General features: G+C 39.6%; 3 protein-coding genes and 1 pseudogene across 3 annotated transcripts; 2 read left to right on the top strand and 2 right to left on the bottom strand.

Moving 5' to 3' along the window:
• Positions 1–19,865, bottom strand: part of LOC131782022 (uncharacterized PE-PGRS family protein PE_PGRS24-like) — a 33,784-nt pseudogene that overhangs the window by 12,318 nt on the left and 1,601 nt on the right.
• Positions 1,047–8,465, top strand: LOC131782044 (uncharacterized). The gene is made up of 8 exons (XM_059098754.2): positions 1,047–1,276; positions 1,907–1,978; positions 2,785–3,156; positions 3,753–4,151; positions 4,947–4,985; positions 5,337–5,549; positions 5,848–5,973; positions 6,883–8,465. The coding sequence occupies exons 1-8, from the start codon at positions 1,210–1,212 to the stop codon at positions 6,993–6,995; spliced, it is 1,401 nt and encodes a 466-aa protein (XP_058954737.2). The 5' UTR covers positions 1,047–1,209; the 3' UTR covers positions 6,996–8,465.
• On the bottom strand, positions 8,478–9,713 carry LOC131782050 (uncharacterized). The gene has a single exon (XM_059098759.2). The coding sequence runs from the start codon at positions 9,450–9,452 to the stop codon at positions 8,820–8,822; it is 633 nt and encodes a 210-aa protein (XP_058954742.2). The 5' UTR covers positions 9,453–9,713; the 3' UTR covers positions 8,478–8,819.
• Positions 12,059–16,700, top strand: LOC131782045 (adenosine receptor A3). Its single transcript, XM_059098755.2, has 2 exons — positions 12,059–12,709; positions 14,171–16,700. The coding sequence occupies exons 1-2, from the start codon at positions 12,697–12,699 to the stop codon at positions 15,136–15,138; spliced, it is 981 nt and encodes a 326-aa protein (XP_058954738.2). The 5' UTR covers positions 12,059–12,696; the 3' UTR covers positions 15,139–16,700.

The raw sequence follows: 19,865 nt of genomic DNA on the forward strand, positions 1-19,865 counted from the left end.
TATATATATTTAACACCTTGGGTTTTCACCATTTCGTTTGATGCATTTTTCTAGTCTATAAATTCAGGATTTGATTGACGCGTTTTTTTGTTGTTGTTGTTATTGAATTACTAGACGGAGTCTGGCTGAGAAGCCAATATATATAGAACCTACTAGTGCCAGGCTTACTGTTGAGCCATATTCCCTGCTGCGTGAAAGATGCTACTCTATACTCTACCGTATTTATATTAATAGATTTGTGCAAGCAGAGTACTGGAAATGAGGCACAATGAGTATAAGTCTTGAGTAACAGAAATACTGTAAATAATTACGCCGTTATATATATTTCCTTGTAAATACTTCTGCATTCGCTGTCTCCTACTTTCTGTATGAACTATTTTACAACACATTTCTTCGCCTCTTAATTCGATATTTGTAAGGGTATATGATTTGAGAGATAAGTCTGCGCGACTAATCAAATTAGCTAAGAATATACAATCTTTGACCAAAACAGGGAAAATCATGAAACGAACTTGTCCGTCTCGTGACGAAGGCGTGAACTGAAGGAGGAACACTATGTCGTAATGAAAGCATAGTGATAACACAGACAGGCACGTAACCTTCAATCACCTCTCGCAGTTTTGAGACACTGAAAACTGAAGCGAGGCAAAGTGAGAGGTCTTCCGACGAATGACTGATGATAGATCTGAGAACAAAGAAGAGCCACTGTAATTTGTAATTTAGGAGCCACGCGTCGTGCAAGCTAGTGACCCCAACAAATCAATACGACCCCCTCTTGATTCAATTTCAATTCTTCCGTGAAGATATTGCGCAACGGTGATGCGAAAAACGCAGATGACTCAAATACGTGTGCTTTGATATTTGTTTAAAGTGAGGACAAAATGATTCGGTAGACCATAAAAGGACAATTTACAGACACGGAAATAAACAGAATAAAATAGACTAGTCGAGGGTTATTCATGCAAGCATACTCAGCTGTAAAGTTCTTTTGTGTCGACAGGGAGGATCAAATTTAGTTAATGCGTTATTTCCGTCAGACATTAGGGCGCATTTCCTATATGTAATGTTATCTGGTCTTCATATGCGTCAAACGTGGGACGTTACGAGCTATCCATGTAAATAAATTCGAGTTTTCAGAGCAGTTTCTTCTTAACACAGGACTGAGAAGAAGAAGAGGGGATAATCAAATAACGTTAGCTGCAGTCTACGATGCTCAACAAGCTCCTTCTCAGTGCATATTTCATCCTTTTGGCTGGAAAATGGTCCCACGGGAAAGGTGAGTCAGCTACGCAACACTGGCCAAATTTAGGAACAGTTCTAATTCGTTAGTGCTTTCGATTTATTAGAGTCAATTAAGAACATTTCGAGTACCAGCTATTTGTTTATTCATAAAAGTCGGCGCTGAAAGATCGGGAATGATCGAACGTTTTCAGTATTACGAAACCAAGACAGCATTCAGGTTTAAAAATTTCTCCTGCTCATATCTTATGATCAGATCGTGAAATATTTATCCAGTATCGTACATTTTTTGCATTAGTTTATTTTAAAATCATAAATGGGGCAAATAACCAGGGCGTTCCCTCTAAACATCCTTGCAAGCCTTGTTTGCCAGTCAAGATGCAGACCGTGGGATATTATTGCTAGTAAGGATTTCTTCAAACCGAAGTAATTAGTGTCAACTTTTGAGCGCTGACAATTTGAGATTAACCATTTACAAAGTTTTGATGATCTATAAATATTTTTCTAAAGCGTCATTCGCCACGCCTTTTGTGATTTTCACAAACTTATTCGTTTCTCAATTCCTTCGATTTTACCCACATGACCTCAATGTCTCACCTTTAAGAGTTACGATATTTGCTTTCGGCATGGGATGGGAAATTGATTTTCCCTTTTCAACACTTGATAGATTACACTCCAGCAAACTTTACCGCGTACATGAAGTTGTCTGCTGAAATCGATGAAGATAATTCTAGACTAGGTATGTATAGAAGTTTATTCTATAACTTTATGTCGATCTTTGAATTAAAAAAAAAAAAACAGCACTACTATAGGTTTGAAATTCTGCTTTTCGCGAAGGGTTTTACTCCTGCGTCATACCAGGTTCATTTAAAATGATCCTGCGGTCCCGCGAGGTGACGTGCCGCCTCGCCGTTATTTTGGCGAGGGAGTGCTCAGTATTTTCTTAAGGAAAATTATGGCCGCCACTTTTTATTTTAGTGGCAGCAGAAGGCTGGGGAGAGAAACAAATTTATACCAAGGGGGCGGTCGACAGTCAAAATTAAGGAGAGGGGTGGGGGTGGGGGAGTGAAGATTAGTCATGGGGTGTTTTGCTTTTCAACAGCTTCTTCGAGCTGGCGTCTTCTCGCCTTCCCCCTCCCCCTACCTCCACCGTTCATTCTAACTCCAAAGCGAGCTTATAACATTAGCTTGCTCTAATAAGACGCTCGCACTGTAGGCTACCTCGCCGTGGCTTTATGCGCATTTAATAGCGCTTGCCCGTTCCCCTCAATGGCAAGAGGTCTGAATCGACCTTTGAAACGGTGAAAAGGGAAGATTGTTGACAAGAACGTTGCGTGACGTGACCATTTCATCAAAGAAGACCTGTCTGATGGTTAGGTTCAGTGTTAGAGTGGACATCTTGCGTGAGGTAACTTATTTTTTACGAGGGGAAACATGAAAAAACCTGACTTATTCAAGGAACATGAAATTCTCTAACTTTCCTGAATTGTGTAGGTGACGCTGTGGATCAAACATGTTTGATAAACATTTCATTTTACTATCTAGGCTCCCGAGCAAGGCTAGGGCGGCCATCGGTCACTTGGGAATGTGAACGAGTAACGCGAGTCCCTTCGCATGTTCAACGTGGATATCGTTTAAGCACCTTCTATCAGAAGTACTTGCACGCATTCGGTATACCTGTCATAAGTTCCAATAGAGTTCAGAATGATGCACTAAAGAGAGCATGCTACGTTGTTGTATTTCTATTCGCCGACCGCCAAGATATTCGCTCGTGGTTTTACAAGCGTTATGGACGTGCAGGTGTGATTGCCTACAGTGAAGGTGTCACGAGTATTCCTGAGCACTCGTGGCTTGGAAGCTGGTGGAACCAACGTGCAAGGGGATTGGGGGCGACCATTAGACATCCAATATCTACAGGTAAGAACATGCTCTCTTAAGAAACTTGTTAAGAATTTGTGACATAAAATTTAGTCTAGATTGTCAGAAAGGCACTCTATAGCCCTGTTCTATCGTATTATGTACAATCGAGCAAAGAGACCATTTTTCAACCCATGCTATGTAGAGAAAGCGCAGTTACCTTTCGGCAGCTGGTGGGAAATATTCCTTTAACCCTTTAAATCCTATGAGTGACTAAGACAGAATTTCTCCTTACAGTATCAAGACAATATAAGGCAGGAAAGTGATGAGAAAAAAGAAAAATATCATTTAGGGGATTATAAGTTGATCCAATACCAGGGGTTAAATTTCTGATCGTAGCTACTCCATGTAATTATATATCACAGAATCGTCTTTGTTTTTTTCTTTTGGTTTTATACGGGAATACTGCCCTAAGGCTTAAGCTGATTAGCTCCGCGTGAAAATTTTATTACTTCTTTGCTGGATGATGTATTGAAAATGTGAAGCCAACGAACTCTGCAATGAGGTTGGAGGGTTTTTCTTTTAATCGAAAGAAATATCCTGTTAGAATCATTCCGACATTGTAGTATTAATGTGAGGCTTTGGTTTCATTTTAGGTGGAGAAGAAAACCTTCTTTGCGACAGAAGGAGAGACCGCTATCCCAGAGAGGACATTTTCCTTCACGAGTTTATTCACGGACTACATAACTTAGGAATAGCCTCAAACGGTGCAATTCCAAACTTCGATGGCAGGCTGAGCCAGCGATATAACTACCTGAGACAGACAGGCGCGAGATGGAGAAATACCTACGCTATGTCTACTGACCGGGAGTATCTCGCCGAAGGTGCCCAGAGTTTTTTTGATTGCAACGATGAACAGATTCCAACAAACGGAATCCACAACCACGTCAACACCAGGATAGAGTTGGCGAGTTACGACCCAGTACTTTATGGATTTCTCCTGGAGATTTTCCCTTGTCGGAACAAATATGTAAAGCGATGCGATTGGCGAAGGGGTGAGTTACAATTTCTCATAAATTATAAATTGTAACAGCTTTCTTTTAAATATACCTTTTGTGAAATAACGAGAATGGGCCTCGAATAAGCCACAAGACCGTGCAAAAAACAGAAAACTGTGCTGCTGAACTGTTCATAGAACTTTCAAACCTGATAATCCTTAGGCAACTGATCACTGATTTTAGTGTTCAATTTTGTTTCTTTGCGAATGAAATTTTCCTCTATAGACCGAGGTGTTAGTCTAGTCTAGCAGACAGACTAGTATTCCGTCATAACCATACTCTATTCGCCGCATGTAGATGAAATTGCGATGAGCTTCTGCAGAAAAGCGGTAGTAGGTGTGTAAGACCTACGTGCTTCTTGCTTCCAGTATTGCGTTTTATCTGTTGGTTTATGCTGTAAATTGCGTTAAATAGGATTGAGTTTCATACGTTGCTTGGTGTTGATTGACAACACTGATGTACGTTTCTATGGGCCACGTCGATACCAGGGATGAGGTGTGTTTGTGTATGTTTAGTGCATGTGTTGCCAAAGAGTCTTCCATGAAGGTAACTGTAGTTTGCCAACGGAAAAGTGTTTCAGGGTGGTCAATCGACACCTTGATTTTTCTTTCTTGCCTGGGTGGCTTTGTATCATTTTCGATAATGACAGAGAGGCATCAGAAATTTACTTGCATCTAAGTGGCTTATTGTGTTAAAACTACCTCTGAAAAGAAACTTGCGATACCTGTGATATATATACTTTCTCCAAACGTGTCCGTTTTCTAACATAGACTTTGATGGATTTGTTCTTAGGAAATAGGCAAGTTCGCTTCAAAATGAACTGTGACAGAAGTAAGTTTCTTTAACTTATTCATTTATGGAGCTAGGAATTAGGTATCTCTTCATTTGCTTGTTTGTTTGTTTTTTAAATTTTTTTTTTTAAATTTATTTAATTATTTATTTGCAGTGAGGCACAGCATCTGTCCATTAAAGATCGCTTGCGCTAAAGAAATCTGCTTCGAATATTTTACAGCCCTTATTTTGTATATTCTCGATACCTTCCCCTTTTGAATCTTCCTGCCACATCCTACATCAGTCCCCTTTAATTTTCAAACATGTGTCAAATATTGTTTTTTTGCTTTTGTCAAATATCACGATCATCATCCCCACATCAATTCATTATATATCATCTTCATTTCTTAGGTGGCAGAGGAACCCTGATGGATTTTCATACGAAGCGACCTGTAGGATCGAAACCGCCAACGGCATCCCCGCCCAACACCACTCCTCCTCCGGCTCCCAATACTCCCCCAGCTCCTAACACCCCTCCACCCCCTAAAACATCTCCCCACCCGAACACCCCACCTGCCCCAAATACCCCTCCCCCACCAAAACCTCAAACTCCTCGACCACCAGGTGAGCAAGGTCATGTGTTTTTTTGTCGCTCCGTGTGCAAATTATGATTTGAGATATAGATGCTTCATTTGCGAACAAATACTACTAAAAGGACCTGACCGCCAAATTGCACCGTCATGTGGTGTCAATCGGTGTTAGGGCTGAAATCAATTGAAAACCCACAAGGGTGCATTGTGTGTGAGAGCAGTTTCGTCTGTTCGTTCTATATTTTTGGCCTTTGATCGTGTTGGCATCACTATACCGAGCTGTAAAACATCTTTAAGAGATAAATAAAGACTTAAATGTTTCGTTTTTACAGTGAATTGCAAAGATCTCCATTTTAGCTGCCCTTCTTGGGCAAGGAGAGGCGAATGCACACGCAACCCAGGATACATGTTAAAGAACTGTATGAAAAGTTGCAACAAGTGCAGTGGAGGTGGAGGAGGTAAGTATTGTCTTTTACCAACCATAAACCATAATGATAATCGTCTTGGTCTCGGGATCGATTGTGCTACTCATGCGTGTGAAATGTGTATCGAGCGCGTAGTCTGATCGAGAGAGTAGTCCTGGGAAGGACTGTCGTCGGTATTGGTGACTGACCTTTCGACAACCTGAGAGTCAATTGCTACTACCTACAACAGTCCTTTTCAGGGCTACCCTCACCCGGACGATCGGACTTCACGACCACATGTTACCCCTGAGTTCAAACCATTTACAGTTAATGAGTATCGACAGACTTTAAGGAAAAGCTGGCGAAATCAAATGAGGAAACATAGGATAGACTTGCATCACATCTTGACAAAGTAACAGTTTTCCTTAGTAATAACTTGACTTTTTTGTAAGACGTACCTGGTGCTCTAAGAATTCCAAGACAGGCCCAATTAAAAGCTGAGGTTGTATGGGACCGGGTGAATTAGCTCTAAACTTTTAAGGTAAGGTCAATTAAGTACTCGAGTCACCTGGCCCTCCCAGCCACAGCTTATCCCTATTTCCACAGCATGAAGAGACTAGGAGTATGGCTACTATCCCTTAATTGGGATGCTGGTCCATTGCAGGGTTACCCCTCAGCATTTATACTCCTGAGTTGAGAGAAACACTGGGAGAGTAAAGTGTTTTGTCCTTGAACACGACACATGGACCCGGCAAGGTCTCGAACCCAGACCTCTTTAGCCGAAGTCCAGTGCACTGACCGTTAGGCAACCCTCGAGGGAATATATCTACATGTATATTTTTAAAAACATCAAGACTTAGACATTGCATGCGAAACGATCTCCCTGAGTTGAAATGAAAGAGATTATACAATATCCCTTTCTCGAACGAAAAGAAAAACAAACTTCTTTTTTGGTTTTTGCAGGAAACTGCGTTGATAAAAACCGAAACTGCAGATGGTGGGCCCGATATGGTGAATGTCGGAAGAATCCAGGCTTTATGTTGGCTTCGTGCAAGAAAAGCTGCCGTCAGTGTTGAAGGAGGAAAAAAAATATCCATGTACGTGATGTGGGAAACAGACTTAGAATTCTGGATCGAGTCTTTTTTGTACACGGATTCTCTAAGAGATCGATGTTGACATGAAGAAAGATACTGAAAAATCATTATTTGAAATCGGGTCCGAAAGGGTGTCTTAATAAAATGCACAATGTCTCTGTCATAATAGATTTCATGAATAATCCTACGGAAAGCTTTAATTTACAGAAATGACAGGTGCATAGGGTTCCTTTACGATAATATTTAATATATTGTAATTAATGCTACGAGGAAGAATTAAATTAGGGAAAAAAAACCAACAAAAGAAAACGCAATACCATTCTCCCGCTCACTTTACGTTATTGTCATGGTATGGTGTTCTCTATACATTTGCTGTGCTACTGTCAAGGAGAAGTTGTTTAAAAATCAATAGCTATTATAGTAAGCGATGATCCATTTTCCTCTCATGACCTTAACGTTTGAATCCGTGGTGATGCTGTAAGCAAATATTAGATGCTGTAAGCAAAAATTAGATGCTAGTCACTCCACGAGGTTGAGGGATCAACCCTTTAAACTCCCACAGGTGATTAACATGTAACTTCCCCCTACACTATTCGTACATTATCCAGTAAACAGGTAATGAGAATACTCAAACTTATCAGGGAGTAGTTGTTATCTTGATCTAACACCAAATTCTTGTTACTTATTTACTGGGAATGTTTAGCAGCTAGAGAGGAGAGTTAACGACCAGATCTTGGAGTTAAAGGGTTTAACAACTCTCCATCGAAAACTCGGATGAAAAGCGTTATGCGTTTATAAAATTAAAATTTAATTTTTTTCTCCTGATGATTTCCAAACACAGATAATGAAACACACTTGCCAGTAGAATAAAGTGTGTAGAAAATTCTGCAAGGTCAGAGGAAATTTGTTTTTCAGAGAGTTTTTAAGAACTAAATTTCCATAGTCTCGAACTGTGTTTATGAACAATAATGTTTATTATTTATTCATGTGACTTCGCAAAAATTTTTTTCCATATTTCTCAGCGTTAATAACTTTTGGTAGAAGATCAAATTTCCGCTTTTCAATTTGGATCAAACACAAGGCATATTATAATCTGCAAACGCCAAATGTCACCTTTGAAAACTCTTACGACTTTTCAATTTCTTATAACCGCGGAGATTGTTTTCGCGCATAAGTGAATGACACATAAAAAAGAAAATTGTTTGTTTTTAGGAAAGCCACCTGTATTTTTCAAGGTTTCGTTTTGTAAGTTAAGATTTCAATTGCAAATGGCTGAGGAAGATTTCCCGACATCTGTAAACAGAACATGAATTTGCATTTTGAGACGATATTTTTTTAACTGAATCGGATCTCGGTTTCGATAACACTGCTTGTGACTGTGTTTCAATCTTTTCTCATTTTTCTAATTCATCTACAACGGAAAAAAAATATTAAAGTTTGAGTTTTGCTTCAGTTACATTTATTGTTGAATGCGCATATTCTGCAAGGACGGCGAAAGACAAATATATCTACGAGTTAATCCTTATGTTTATGATTGTGACTCCACAAGAAGTTTCAGGGATGTTGTATTTATAATTAGGATATCTTCATTATAAGATATTTGAATTCGTCGTTAATGTTTATCTATGTAGCTGTATACGAGCATGACATATATATCATTCGCAGAAGCTTTTGCTATTTTTAGTCGCGCTAATAAGCTATATACACATATTCATAACCGGACGAGGCAAGACGTTATATCGGTAATGTACTGAATGCTCGTGTCTAACAAACCTTCCAGATGACTTTTTACTACGAAGTACACCTCTAGAATCGCTTGTTTAAGACCCGCAAAAACTGCCTTTGATAATGTGAATTATCTGTAGTATCGCAGACACCTTTTTTTCTGAGCTTGTGACTCATGATGGAAGTGTTTGTTGTTTCGCCGAGCCCTATTTTACGCGCGTGAGTTTCGCGTGAGAGCACCCGAGAATCGTTCTTTATCGTTTCGGGATTTTCCGTGATCGTTGCCTCCAAAACGCGTGATGAGGAATCCTCTTCGCCAACGCCTGGCGTCGCTCCATCGCTAGGGAATCGTTCCTTAACTTTATATCGTTCTGAAACTTTCTCTGCCTCGATGCCATAAGTGCGTCGACCCGTTATTGGGTTACTGATACTGCGGAAGACTTTCTTCTTCTCTGGGAGTTTCTTTCCTTCGTTGCTTGGCGAGTTTGGTATCGTTCGTTCTGATCGAAACATCGAACTATTTCTTTTCAATTTCCCGCAACTGTAATCGTCGAACGACCTCGAAAATTCACCTTTTTCCGTGTCGCTCACCAGATTGTAGCTGTACTGCAGAATGCGTTTGTCGTCTCCACTAACCTGATTAGTTAAAACCAATGCATTGTAGGCGCTTTCTCCGAGTTTCGACACAGTGGAATTACTTTTTATTTTCTTCATCGTTCTTAGAGCTGCAGCTATATGTTAATCCTCTCCGTCACGGAAGGTTTTTGTACAACGACGAAAGGATCAATAATGATCGAGTATTTGTGCGGATTATGAACTTGATGGAGTCTTTACAACTTACAAATACAACTCGCTGTCGGTGAATTCATCTTTTACCCAGCAAGGGTCGTGTTATTGAAAAACAAATAGAAAGTGTTGTTTTAATAAGTCATTTCCTATGCACGCCTATGACTTACACCTGGTTTATTCATTCTATTCTAATTACCCGTTTGCTTTGACGCGATGATGCCGTAGATCAAATTTAAAATTCTGTCCAATTCAAGAGGACAGCTTGATTACAGTCATGCTGTTTGCATTCACTGATAACCTGGTACAAACATTCGAATTCGCTAGCAAAGCGAATAAGCTTACAAAGGAGAAATGAATAAGGAAAAAATAATTCATGAGAAAGGAGAAAGAGGGAAGAAAGAAAAAAGGGAGAAAAGAAAAACGTAAACAAAAACACGTTGCGATCAGAATGCGCAACTGAAAGTGAACTTCATCAACACTGAACTTAGTAAAAAGTTTAAAATTCTAAGGATTCTTCACAGGAACACTTACAAAAGAAAAGGGATCGGCAAGTTAAGTTTTTTGTTTGGTTTAGTTTCATTTTGAATTTTTCGCGGAAATATTCGATGTTTTTTTTTTGCGCCAACACTCTAATAAAAATCTTTTTTTTTTATGAATCAGTTGACGTGTTTGACTTTTACACTTCAGTTTTTTTCTTTCTTCACCAAAGTTCCTTTTCGTTTACTTTATTCTGATGGTCTGCTCGTAATTCCATTTACAAACAAAGTCCTGCTTGATTACAGATATATAGAAATACAAAAAAAAAAAAAAAAAAAGATAAATGATCTCAGAATTAAACGAAATAAATAGTGAACAAACTTGATCAGAAAGTACCTAAGAAATAATAGTCTCGCAGATTTTTAGCAAAGGGCTTAATTTCAGGATCTTTATGTAATGAGGCCAAAATTTTAAGATTTTAATCCTGCCATTTTCGAAATTCAGCTTTATATCTTTATGTTTTTGTTGTAATCGAATAACACATCCGCTCTCTCTGTTCCGCTCAGCTGCAATCAGTCAGTTCTAGGCTTGCTTATTTACTTTAACTAAAAGCATTTTACTTACCTTCCTCAACATTCTGACTGTATGCTGCTTGAAAAAATGTATTTCTCCGGAATGGAAAAAAGCCAGCTCATGAGCAACAAAGCCCATTTTGAGAAAGTTTTTCCAAGAAAGCATCTTGGCTACCTTCCGATGTGGAATCCTCGCACGTTGTACTGCAAGATTACCGCGTGTCTTACACTTCTAGTATGTTCCGATGGAAATGACGTAAAAATGTGGAATAGTTGCCTTTCACGATAATCTATTGGCTGGCGGTTTTGTTTTTGCGAACGGTGAGTCGCGAGAGGCTTGGGAGAAAAAATGGTTGACCCCTCCCGACTGGACCACTCGACTGCTCATCGCACAAAACCGCCAGCTACGCAGACGAGGGCGTAAACCCTGTTTACAACGCTTTTTTAAAACCCCGGCTTACATTCTGCTATCGGAGTGCATATTCTCCATACTGTACTTGTAATTAAGAGCTTTCTTCGTTGGTAATTATTTGTGATCTGTGATTCAGAGGTGATATTGTAAGGAGAAATTAGATGCTGGTCACTCTTAGAGGGTCAAAGGGTTTACTGAAGTGCGCCAAATGCGAAGATGAACGGAAACATTCCTATGTTTTCAAACGAAATGTTGGTTTCATAGCTTGAGATAAATTGTACTAGGAAATTTTTTTGCTCAATCAATAAAAAAGAATATGAGGTCGTCAACAACCTAAAGGCAACTTTGGGACTTTCTGCTATGTGAGTGAATGCGATTGAATCCTTCGAAATGATAGCCTGAATAAATTCTCTCAAAAACCTAACAGCCTCTTCCTTCAATGGGTTTATTTCTGTTTAAATTAAATTTACGTATAAGTGACAGGAGTGTATCATAAGCTCCTGACAGTGATGAGTTTAGGGAATTATGTTAATCACAAATCTCGTTGTTGTTTCGGTCTATATATGTAAAATTTGAACAGCCTCCAGCTAAGTCGGAAGAATTTTAACCTATATATTACGAAAATGTAGCCGTTAAGTCATTGTGTCACTGGCTATCTTAGAATTTCCTATTATACTGACGCAAATGTTGTAGCCAGTACGTAATTACGTTACCGACTCTTTTATGGTCGATAATGATATAAACCATCCGAGAAACTTAGAGGCTTCATGAAATGGTGGTATGTGTAGACGAACGAAATTACGAATTTCACCGTTATCTTAACGCCGAACGTCTTATAACAGGAATAAGAGTGATGACAAAGCAAGCAATACAACCCTGGTTTTTCAATGCCATAAAAAATTGCGCTATATCAGTAGCCATTTGCAGTCTTTACTGCCTATTTTCTAGAGACGTGAGCTTGGGATGCCTGTGGATACACAGTGTAATTGCTAAGTGTCACGCGTGAGTCAGGATTATCTACATTTGCGTGACTATCGAAATTCAAAGTGAACACATCACGTAAATGACTCAATAAATGCCCAACTTTGCATAAGGAGAATAGGAACGTTGTCGTAAGATCGCGATGAAGTCCGCATAATTTTAAATAACGAATTATCAGAGAGCTGATGCTCATTTCGGCTTTCGATTTTTTTATTCATACGCGTGAAGCAGAAATTCATGATCGAGGCAGGACCCTGCTCTCTCAGGCAACCTAATTAGTGATTAAGATTAATAACAATGCCCAACACTGAGTCGTGCATAGACTTGCAGTCTCTCATCTCATGTTACGCCCCAAGGAATCCATGTCACAAAGCGCTGACTGAAAACTTATGCAAGTGAACGGATTGAAATAGGCCTAATTTGGCAGTGGGTTCCTTTCCGAATAACAAACAAATGAAAACATAGCAATACACGGACAAAAGACTGAGAAAGACAGAAAGTTAGCTGAATGTTCCTTGAACTGACCCAGCGAAACAAAAGCTATTGTAGTGAGCCTAATATCATCGTAAAGACGTTTGCTTCCTGTTCCGTTTTTTCCCAGAAGCGATTACAGTGAAGATCACGTGATGATCAGGGGGCTAGGAAAGTTGCAGAGTTCAAACCTCAATCGTCGACATTTCGGTGTGCATTTGTAGGAAAAGTTGGACCGAAGATCTTTCATTTGGCAATGGAAAATTCAGGTAAGATCGTTAGGGTCTATTTACCTTTGTTCAGCTTCGTTGAGTTTCGTCGTCGACGTGTCAAAGCAGGGTAAGAAATCGAGGGATCAGTTGGCGCCATCATGGAAACCTGATTCGTTCAGGTTCATCTAAAATGAAGTGAAGCTTGGCTGTTTTTCCGGCATAGTAAGATCTCAGTCCAGGTGGAAACAGTGTCTATTAATTCCGAATTTAGTCACTGTAAAGTGCTGCTCTTTCTCTTCTCGAAGCTATGCGTGCTTCAGCGGGTTAAATCGATTTAAGGATATCGTGAGGCCTGTCGAGAGGCAGTGTTGATGTACACGCCACTGATGTGCAGTAAATAAGCTCTTCCAGGGTGAGCAATATCAGTGCTTCTGGGCTTTCATTTGGATCAATCCGTTTGGCTTTGAGCCTCAAAGTAGGAGCTCAGCTCCTGGCTGTTAAAAGATTATTATAGGGGTTGCGTAAATGATATGTTCGATACTGTTCTTTAAGCAGATCGATTGATTAACCACCCTTGTTACCAGCTTTGATTACATGCTTTTCATCGTAACATTTTCTTTTGCGTAGCAATTAAAACTTCGAATTTCATTTGCAATCTCTCTTTCTCGATTCATTGAAGTAATCCATTTTAGAAAACCGCCGGGCTTTTCATGAAACACTGGATAGTTTCACATTGTAATATACAGTGAAGGAATGTGGATCGTAACCGGCTTGGCACGTTTGTTTTAGATATTTGGTAAATGATTCAGCCACGCTCGACTGTCTTTCTTTTAGCAACAAAGATCAAAACCAGACAAATTAACATACAAGCCTTAAAGGAAACCTAACTAATTCATTTTTAAGCTGTCTTTTGTTTCAACTTCAAGGTCAAAATGCAGAAGCGTGACAGCTTATTAAGAGCCATAGTTTGCATAACAAATTTTACCTTATGGCTTGTAACACAACCCTTCCCTGATAACTTGCGGGTGGGGTGGGGGGGGGGTGGGAGGTTGCGTGACAATTTCAAGGAACGGTGAAGTAGAAGAAAAAGGAAAAGGAAAAAACACCAAGAAACAAAAACAAAACAAAAGTTTACTGGTTTTCTTTAGTGAATCCTAAGTATCGACACATTTTAGTAGCCCTCGTGTACAATTATGCACCCTCAAGCCTCACTTACACGGGATATTCTGACACTTTCTTGTTCTTTTCGAACGCGTACTCTTTTGATATTAGTGCTTTGTAAATTTTCTTTCATGAAAAATTCACTGGTTCGGACATTTAAAACAAGCTGATGATTATTTTGGCTATTCTAACTAAGATGAAAATTATACATTTGAACTAATGTAATGAAATACGCTTGTCTCGTTTGTTCATATAAACAAGGGAAACTAAAATAAGTAGACTGAGGTTTTAGAGACAGTTTTCATTACACGAAGAAACATTTGGGAATTTATTCCTGTTTTTTCTCTTTTTTTCCAGGCTTCTGGGAAGACGAAATGAGTAATTGCCCCAACTTAACCAATAGCTCTACTGCTTCCGACATGAGTCTTCATGAGGCCTATACAGCCTTTACAATGTCCTTCTTAACCGTACTGGGAAACGGTTTAGTGGTTGTCGCAATAGCAAAGGATCCATTCAGAGAATTGAGAACCATCCCAAACTACTTAATCCTGAATCTAGCGGTATGTGACCTTATCGTGGGCATTCCGTGTGAGTTGTTGCTAGGCCTTCTTCATTACTTTGCTTTGCAGGAATACAAACACTTCCATCTGGCTGTGTATACTCTGGTGTATTTCTCCATGGTGGCGTCTGCCCTGACTATTTTGACCCTGGCGTTTGAACGTTACATAGTGGTAGCAGCGCCACTTCATAGCAAAGATTACCTCATATACTCTCATCTAAAACTGGCTATAGCCTATATTTGGCTCATTGCTGCGACTGTCGCGCTGCTTTCACTGCTTAACAAAAGAAACACGACAGAATTTCGATTAATCGTTACAGATGCAATTGGTATTCCAACCATGATTTTCATGATTCTTTTATACCAGCGAATATTTTACTTGGTCCGAAGATGCATTCGTCAAGATTTCGAAGAAAGTACCGGTAGTCGCGTGAGCCTAGTGCGAAATGTGCCGCAATTGTTTGTGGGCATTGACAGGCGAGAAAGAGAGGTGGCTGTATCCGTGTTCCTCTTTGTCGGTGTCTTTTTCTTGTGCTGGGCTCCCTGTTTTGTCATGGAAAATATTCTTTTCTTCGGTTACGTCAACAAAGGCAATGGCATAGGAGATGAGCTCAAAAGAGTCATAGACTGGGCCAGGTTTTTAGGACTACTGAATTCCATGCTGAACCCCGTAATTTATGCATTGAGATACGATAAGTTTCGGAACGCAGTGAAAGCTATACTCTGTTCATCATGTCATCCCACATACGTGAGCCCACGGTGGTAATGCATAGGTCAGTTAGAACAGGAGTACGTCTCCTTTGGGACACCTGCGTTTAAAAAACAAGGACACAAATATTGGCTTCAAATGAGAAAAAAAAATGTTCCTGTAACTTTTTCGCTGAAGGAACCTCTGCTTTGGAGCACCTTTGTTCAAAACAACGGGATGCAAATTTTGACTCCGAATGAAAAAAAAATATGTTCCTGTAACTTTGATATTGTTGTCCTTTCGCTGAAGAAACCTCTGTTTTGGAGCACCTTTCTTCAAAACAACAGGATGCAAATTTTGACTCCAAGTGAAAAAAAAAAAAAAAAAAAAAAAAATTTCCCGTAACCGTTGTATTGGTGTCCTTCACTAAGGTGAAGCCTTCATTCAGGGAAACACATTTCCATATCTTGAAAGTGTCCAATGGATAAAGGCTCCACCATTACTCGATTTTCTTTGTCCAGGACCTTCATTTTAGGTCTTGATATACAAACCGAACGTTTACGACTTAATGACCTTCGTAAGTCTTCGTTGGGTTTGATAATAATTAATTTTCGAACATTCGGTGCGAATTTAAAACTCAGATAAATTGGTAAATGAATTAAATGGATAAGATTGAAAGGATAGTGATTAAGAACACACTTGTGAAAAATATTTAGTGTCCTTTGAATCTTTTGCTTTAATTTGGACTAATAAATAATAGTGTTTTATGTCACTTAAGAGTCATACCACAGGAGTGAAACTTACTTTTTTGTCTATTGGCAGTTTTTCTCCAGAATATTGAGATGCAAGAATCGAACTTATGTTTTTTTAGCAGGTTGCAGAAAATGCAATTTGGAAAAAAATTTCAGAGTTGATATGTTGAGGGGGAGGGGGATGGGACTAGAGTACCTGACTCGCTCCAGACTCACTCCACTCACCTCTTCGCGTGTTTTTAGCCCTTTGACCCCTTAAGAGTGACCAGCATCTAATTTCTCCTTACATTAACACCCTTGGATCAAATATTCAGGTCACAAGAAAAGAGAAAATGATCACCAACTAAAGAAGCTCTTGATTGTTAAACAAATTCTCCTCATTAGCACCTAAGGAAATGTATAGAGAACAGTATGGAGAATATGCATTCTGATATTGGGGTATAAAGGGTTGAAGCATGAAGATACTTAAGGAGCCGGCCATTTTTAACACCTCCGGGGGAGGGGGGGATTGGGTTGCAGGATTCTTATTGTGTCACAATAAAATTTAACTGATCCCATCTGAGGCTGTGCCATTCTTTGATTCCTTTCCCCCCCTCCCCCTCATCGGCAGCCAATTTTCTATAGACCCCCTCTCCCCCCCCCTTTGTCGGCAACGACTGATACTCTTTCCGTTCCACCCCTGAAAACCATGTTATATAGTAAGAGTAGTCAGCGATAAAATGCTTAAGGTGCAAAAGGATAGACGTGGCTAATAATATGTGGGCCCTGCCGTTTGTTAATTTTTTAATTGTTCAATGTTAGCCTTAGATTTATCCGAGTTTATGCCGACAACACATCTGAGACTTGTTAACTCTTATACGTTTTTATAGTTTCAATATGCTTTGGCGGTAGTTTTTGACATTCTTTGTAGAGGACGATCTTTTAATGAGCCTAACTTTATCCTTACGATAACCTTAACAGAGAAATATCTTAGTAAAGTCTAGAACATATTACAAGTAAAAAAAAATTGATAGAAACTTCGCCAGAATAAATGTGATCGACTAAGTGGCTTAATTATCTCATATTTTCATGTGAATTCGATACTACAACTTACGGCACTTTAACCAGCCGTCAGTCTTCATGAATTTTTTATAAGCATTTATTCGTCGAGGGCGAAGTTAATATCGTTGAATAATCCCCGAGATGAAGTCGAGGGCATCATTAAACAATATTTACTGAACCTGTGGCGAATGATTGTTTTAGTATAAGTATAACTTCCATGCTGTAATCACCTCGCGCGAGATGATTATCAGAGCGCGTGCAACTTTAAAGTCACCAGAGCCATGACTGTATTGAGTGGCTTAGTGAGTATCATGAACTCAGTCTACATTGTGAAATGAAACATAACCATCCCCCTCATTGCAACCTCCCTTTGTGATACTCCAAGTTGCGTTTTCGACATAGGACCCTCCCCCTCCTCCCCTCTTCACAACACAATCTACTTCACCTCCTGAGTATCCCCCCCCTCCCCCCCCGTAGAAATTACAGGCACCACCACCAACAAAGCCACCATCACAATCTGCCTTCTCACCCCCTTACCTCCTGTAAAAAGGATTTTTCCTCCTTCGTTACAGTCTTTTCCTTGAGCACACCTCTCCAGCAGGCGCATCTGGTCTTTTAAAACATCCTCCACTTCCGTTAATCCCAGCTCCCGATCCAGAGTCGGGTGTATCTCCCTTGCTACTATCTGCACAAATTAGGCCACCTTCTCCGTTACTGCCGGAAGCGTTGCCACTCCCATTGACTTGATTATTACCAGGAAGACCATCTTGAGAATGACCACCCCCTCCCCCACCAGCTACGAGAAGAGGCCTCATCTGAGGAGAATAAACAACAAAAGGATCCCCCACCACCACTCCCTGGGTATTCTCATTTAAAGACAAGCCTTTTTGTCCAACAAGTATGACAAGTTTGACTCCTTTTTCTAACAGACAGTACCATTAATTTTAGCCCCTCTACCTCCATTTACAACCGTTGAGTGAGCATACCCTTCCCCACCGGACGCCCCACATGCCTCCACTTGAAATCTGCCAGTAAATGGTACAATCCATTCTTGTTTTCCATTGTTCACGTTGCACGTCCCTGAGTCCAGTTCCTTTATAACCGGCGTTGCTGTCAGGGCCATTTCTTCCGTTCGCACCCAGCGATGTAAAATTGTACCAGACTAACAGAAATATAATCAATTTATTTGATAACAATCTACCATATAAGTGCTTCATACACTAAGAAAATTTTATTTATTCTGACGATTAGAAATAAAATCATCAAAAGCCTGTTCAGTTGTCAAAGGTTAGAAAAGGAGAGGCCCCCCGTAAGAACAAGTCACCGTGGATGAAGCGCTAACGTATAGTTTCTCTTTGAATTGGTATGTGAAGCGTTTTCAGGTCTCGTACCCTTTCACTTCCAAGCAGCTACAGTTAAAACAGTAGGATCTGGGCACGAGATGAGAGCGTTGTCACATGACATCGCAGCGACCAAATTGGTGTAATTAAACAATAAACTGAACCCATTTTTCAATCAAGCAACTTGTGAGATTTTTCACATATATAGTTATTTCTTTTGCTTCCACAAATTTGCACGGCTGAAGGTGAGTGGAAAACTATTCAGATCTTTGGAAGAAACAAAACATTGAAAAAACTTACCAATCTTTGTTTCACAAAAGCTCCCCGTCCATGGTACATCACAAGAGCATGCATAATGTTGCTTAATGAATACACAGACGCCATTATTTTGACAACTTCGCCATTGACAATCATCCTGAAAGGCAAGTAGGAAATAACGATGACGTACAAGGCCGTTAGGCGTAGAAACACAAATATCAATCATTAGTTGTAACTAAGGTGAACAGTAAAAATTTTTCTTTTAATCACAAAAGAGTGAATTTAATCGTTAGCCGTAAAACCCATCTCCCCATCAAGACCCTCTTGTAAGTGACTTTGCTGAGGATAATGTTAAGATGAGCAAAAATAATTTCTACGAATTCATGCGAGCTCTTGATATTTCGATAGGGTTACAAATTGCTTTAATTTCGCTGTTGGTTCGTGCAGTGACGAAAACTTTCAAAACATCACCCATATCTATAAATCATTGGATGCTCTCGCGTTCATGTGAATATCCTACACTCATACATATAGAGTAACCCTAGGGTATGCTGATCCAATCAGCACACCCCAGGAGGCTTATGTCAATACAGTTATCAAGTTGATTGACTCGGCTTCTAACTGATAGTTTAGTAGGACATGGCAACCGGAAAAGAAAAAATAATCCTCTGTCAATCGAACACATACGGCCATTAAGATGACTGAAGCAATTCAAAAGAACCATTTCAAGGTTTTTACCGGTGGCTCAGAATTTTCTTACATGTACAGAATGTAATTGATGTTGGCGTCAACCATGTAAAATGCAGAATTTTTCTGAAATTTAAATGTGTAGACACAGGACCAGGCTGATGTGATTGGTCTGAAGAATAGTTATACAGACTGTTGGAGATACTTCCGCTTAGTGTGACTTTTCAACCCACACGGTGCCAGCAGTGGTACAATAATCAGCGAGGTTTTCTCTTCCTTAATTTATCGTTTTATCTATTTTTTCGCTCGTATCATGAATGAGAGGAAAACAAAGAGACGAGGAAAGGTTTCACTTTTAATTTTTATTGGCTGAAAAGGTGGTGTGAGTTTTGTAGATAAATTTTAAGAGCGTAGAGAAATAAAACCATGTCAATTTCCACAGCGACTATTTTTTAGATTCGTTTTGAAATTGTCTTATTGTATCACAAAATATTTACTTTCCCAAGAAAAGCAAAGGCTCACGTTTACCATACGTGGGAATCTCTATTGTCAATCATTTCCTCGATAGGGTAGCGTAATTATTTGAGTCAACTTTGGTAGTGTTGTCCAAATATTATGAGACTCCAGCATTCATTTTAAAATAACTTGTACTCAGCTCCACTAGTTTATTAGAAATGACGAGAGTTATCAAACAAAGCTCTTGTTATTCAATCATTTCCTTTTTTTC

Source organism: Pocillopora verrucosa, chromosome 3 (assembly GCF_036669915.1).
Source record: "Pocillopora verrucosa isolate sample1 chromosome 3, ASM3666991v2, whole genome shotgun sequence".
In the NCBI taxonomy this organism is placed as follows: domain Eukaryota; kingdom Metazoa; phylum Cnidaria; class Anthozoa; order Scleractinia; family Pocilloporidae; genus Pocillopora; species Pocillopora verrucosa.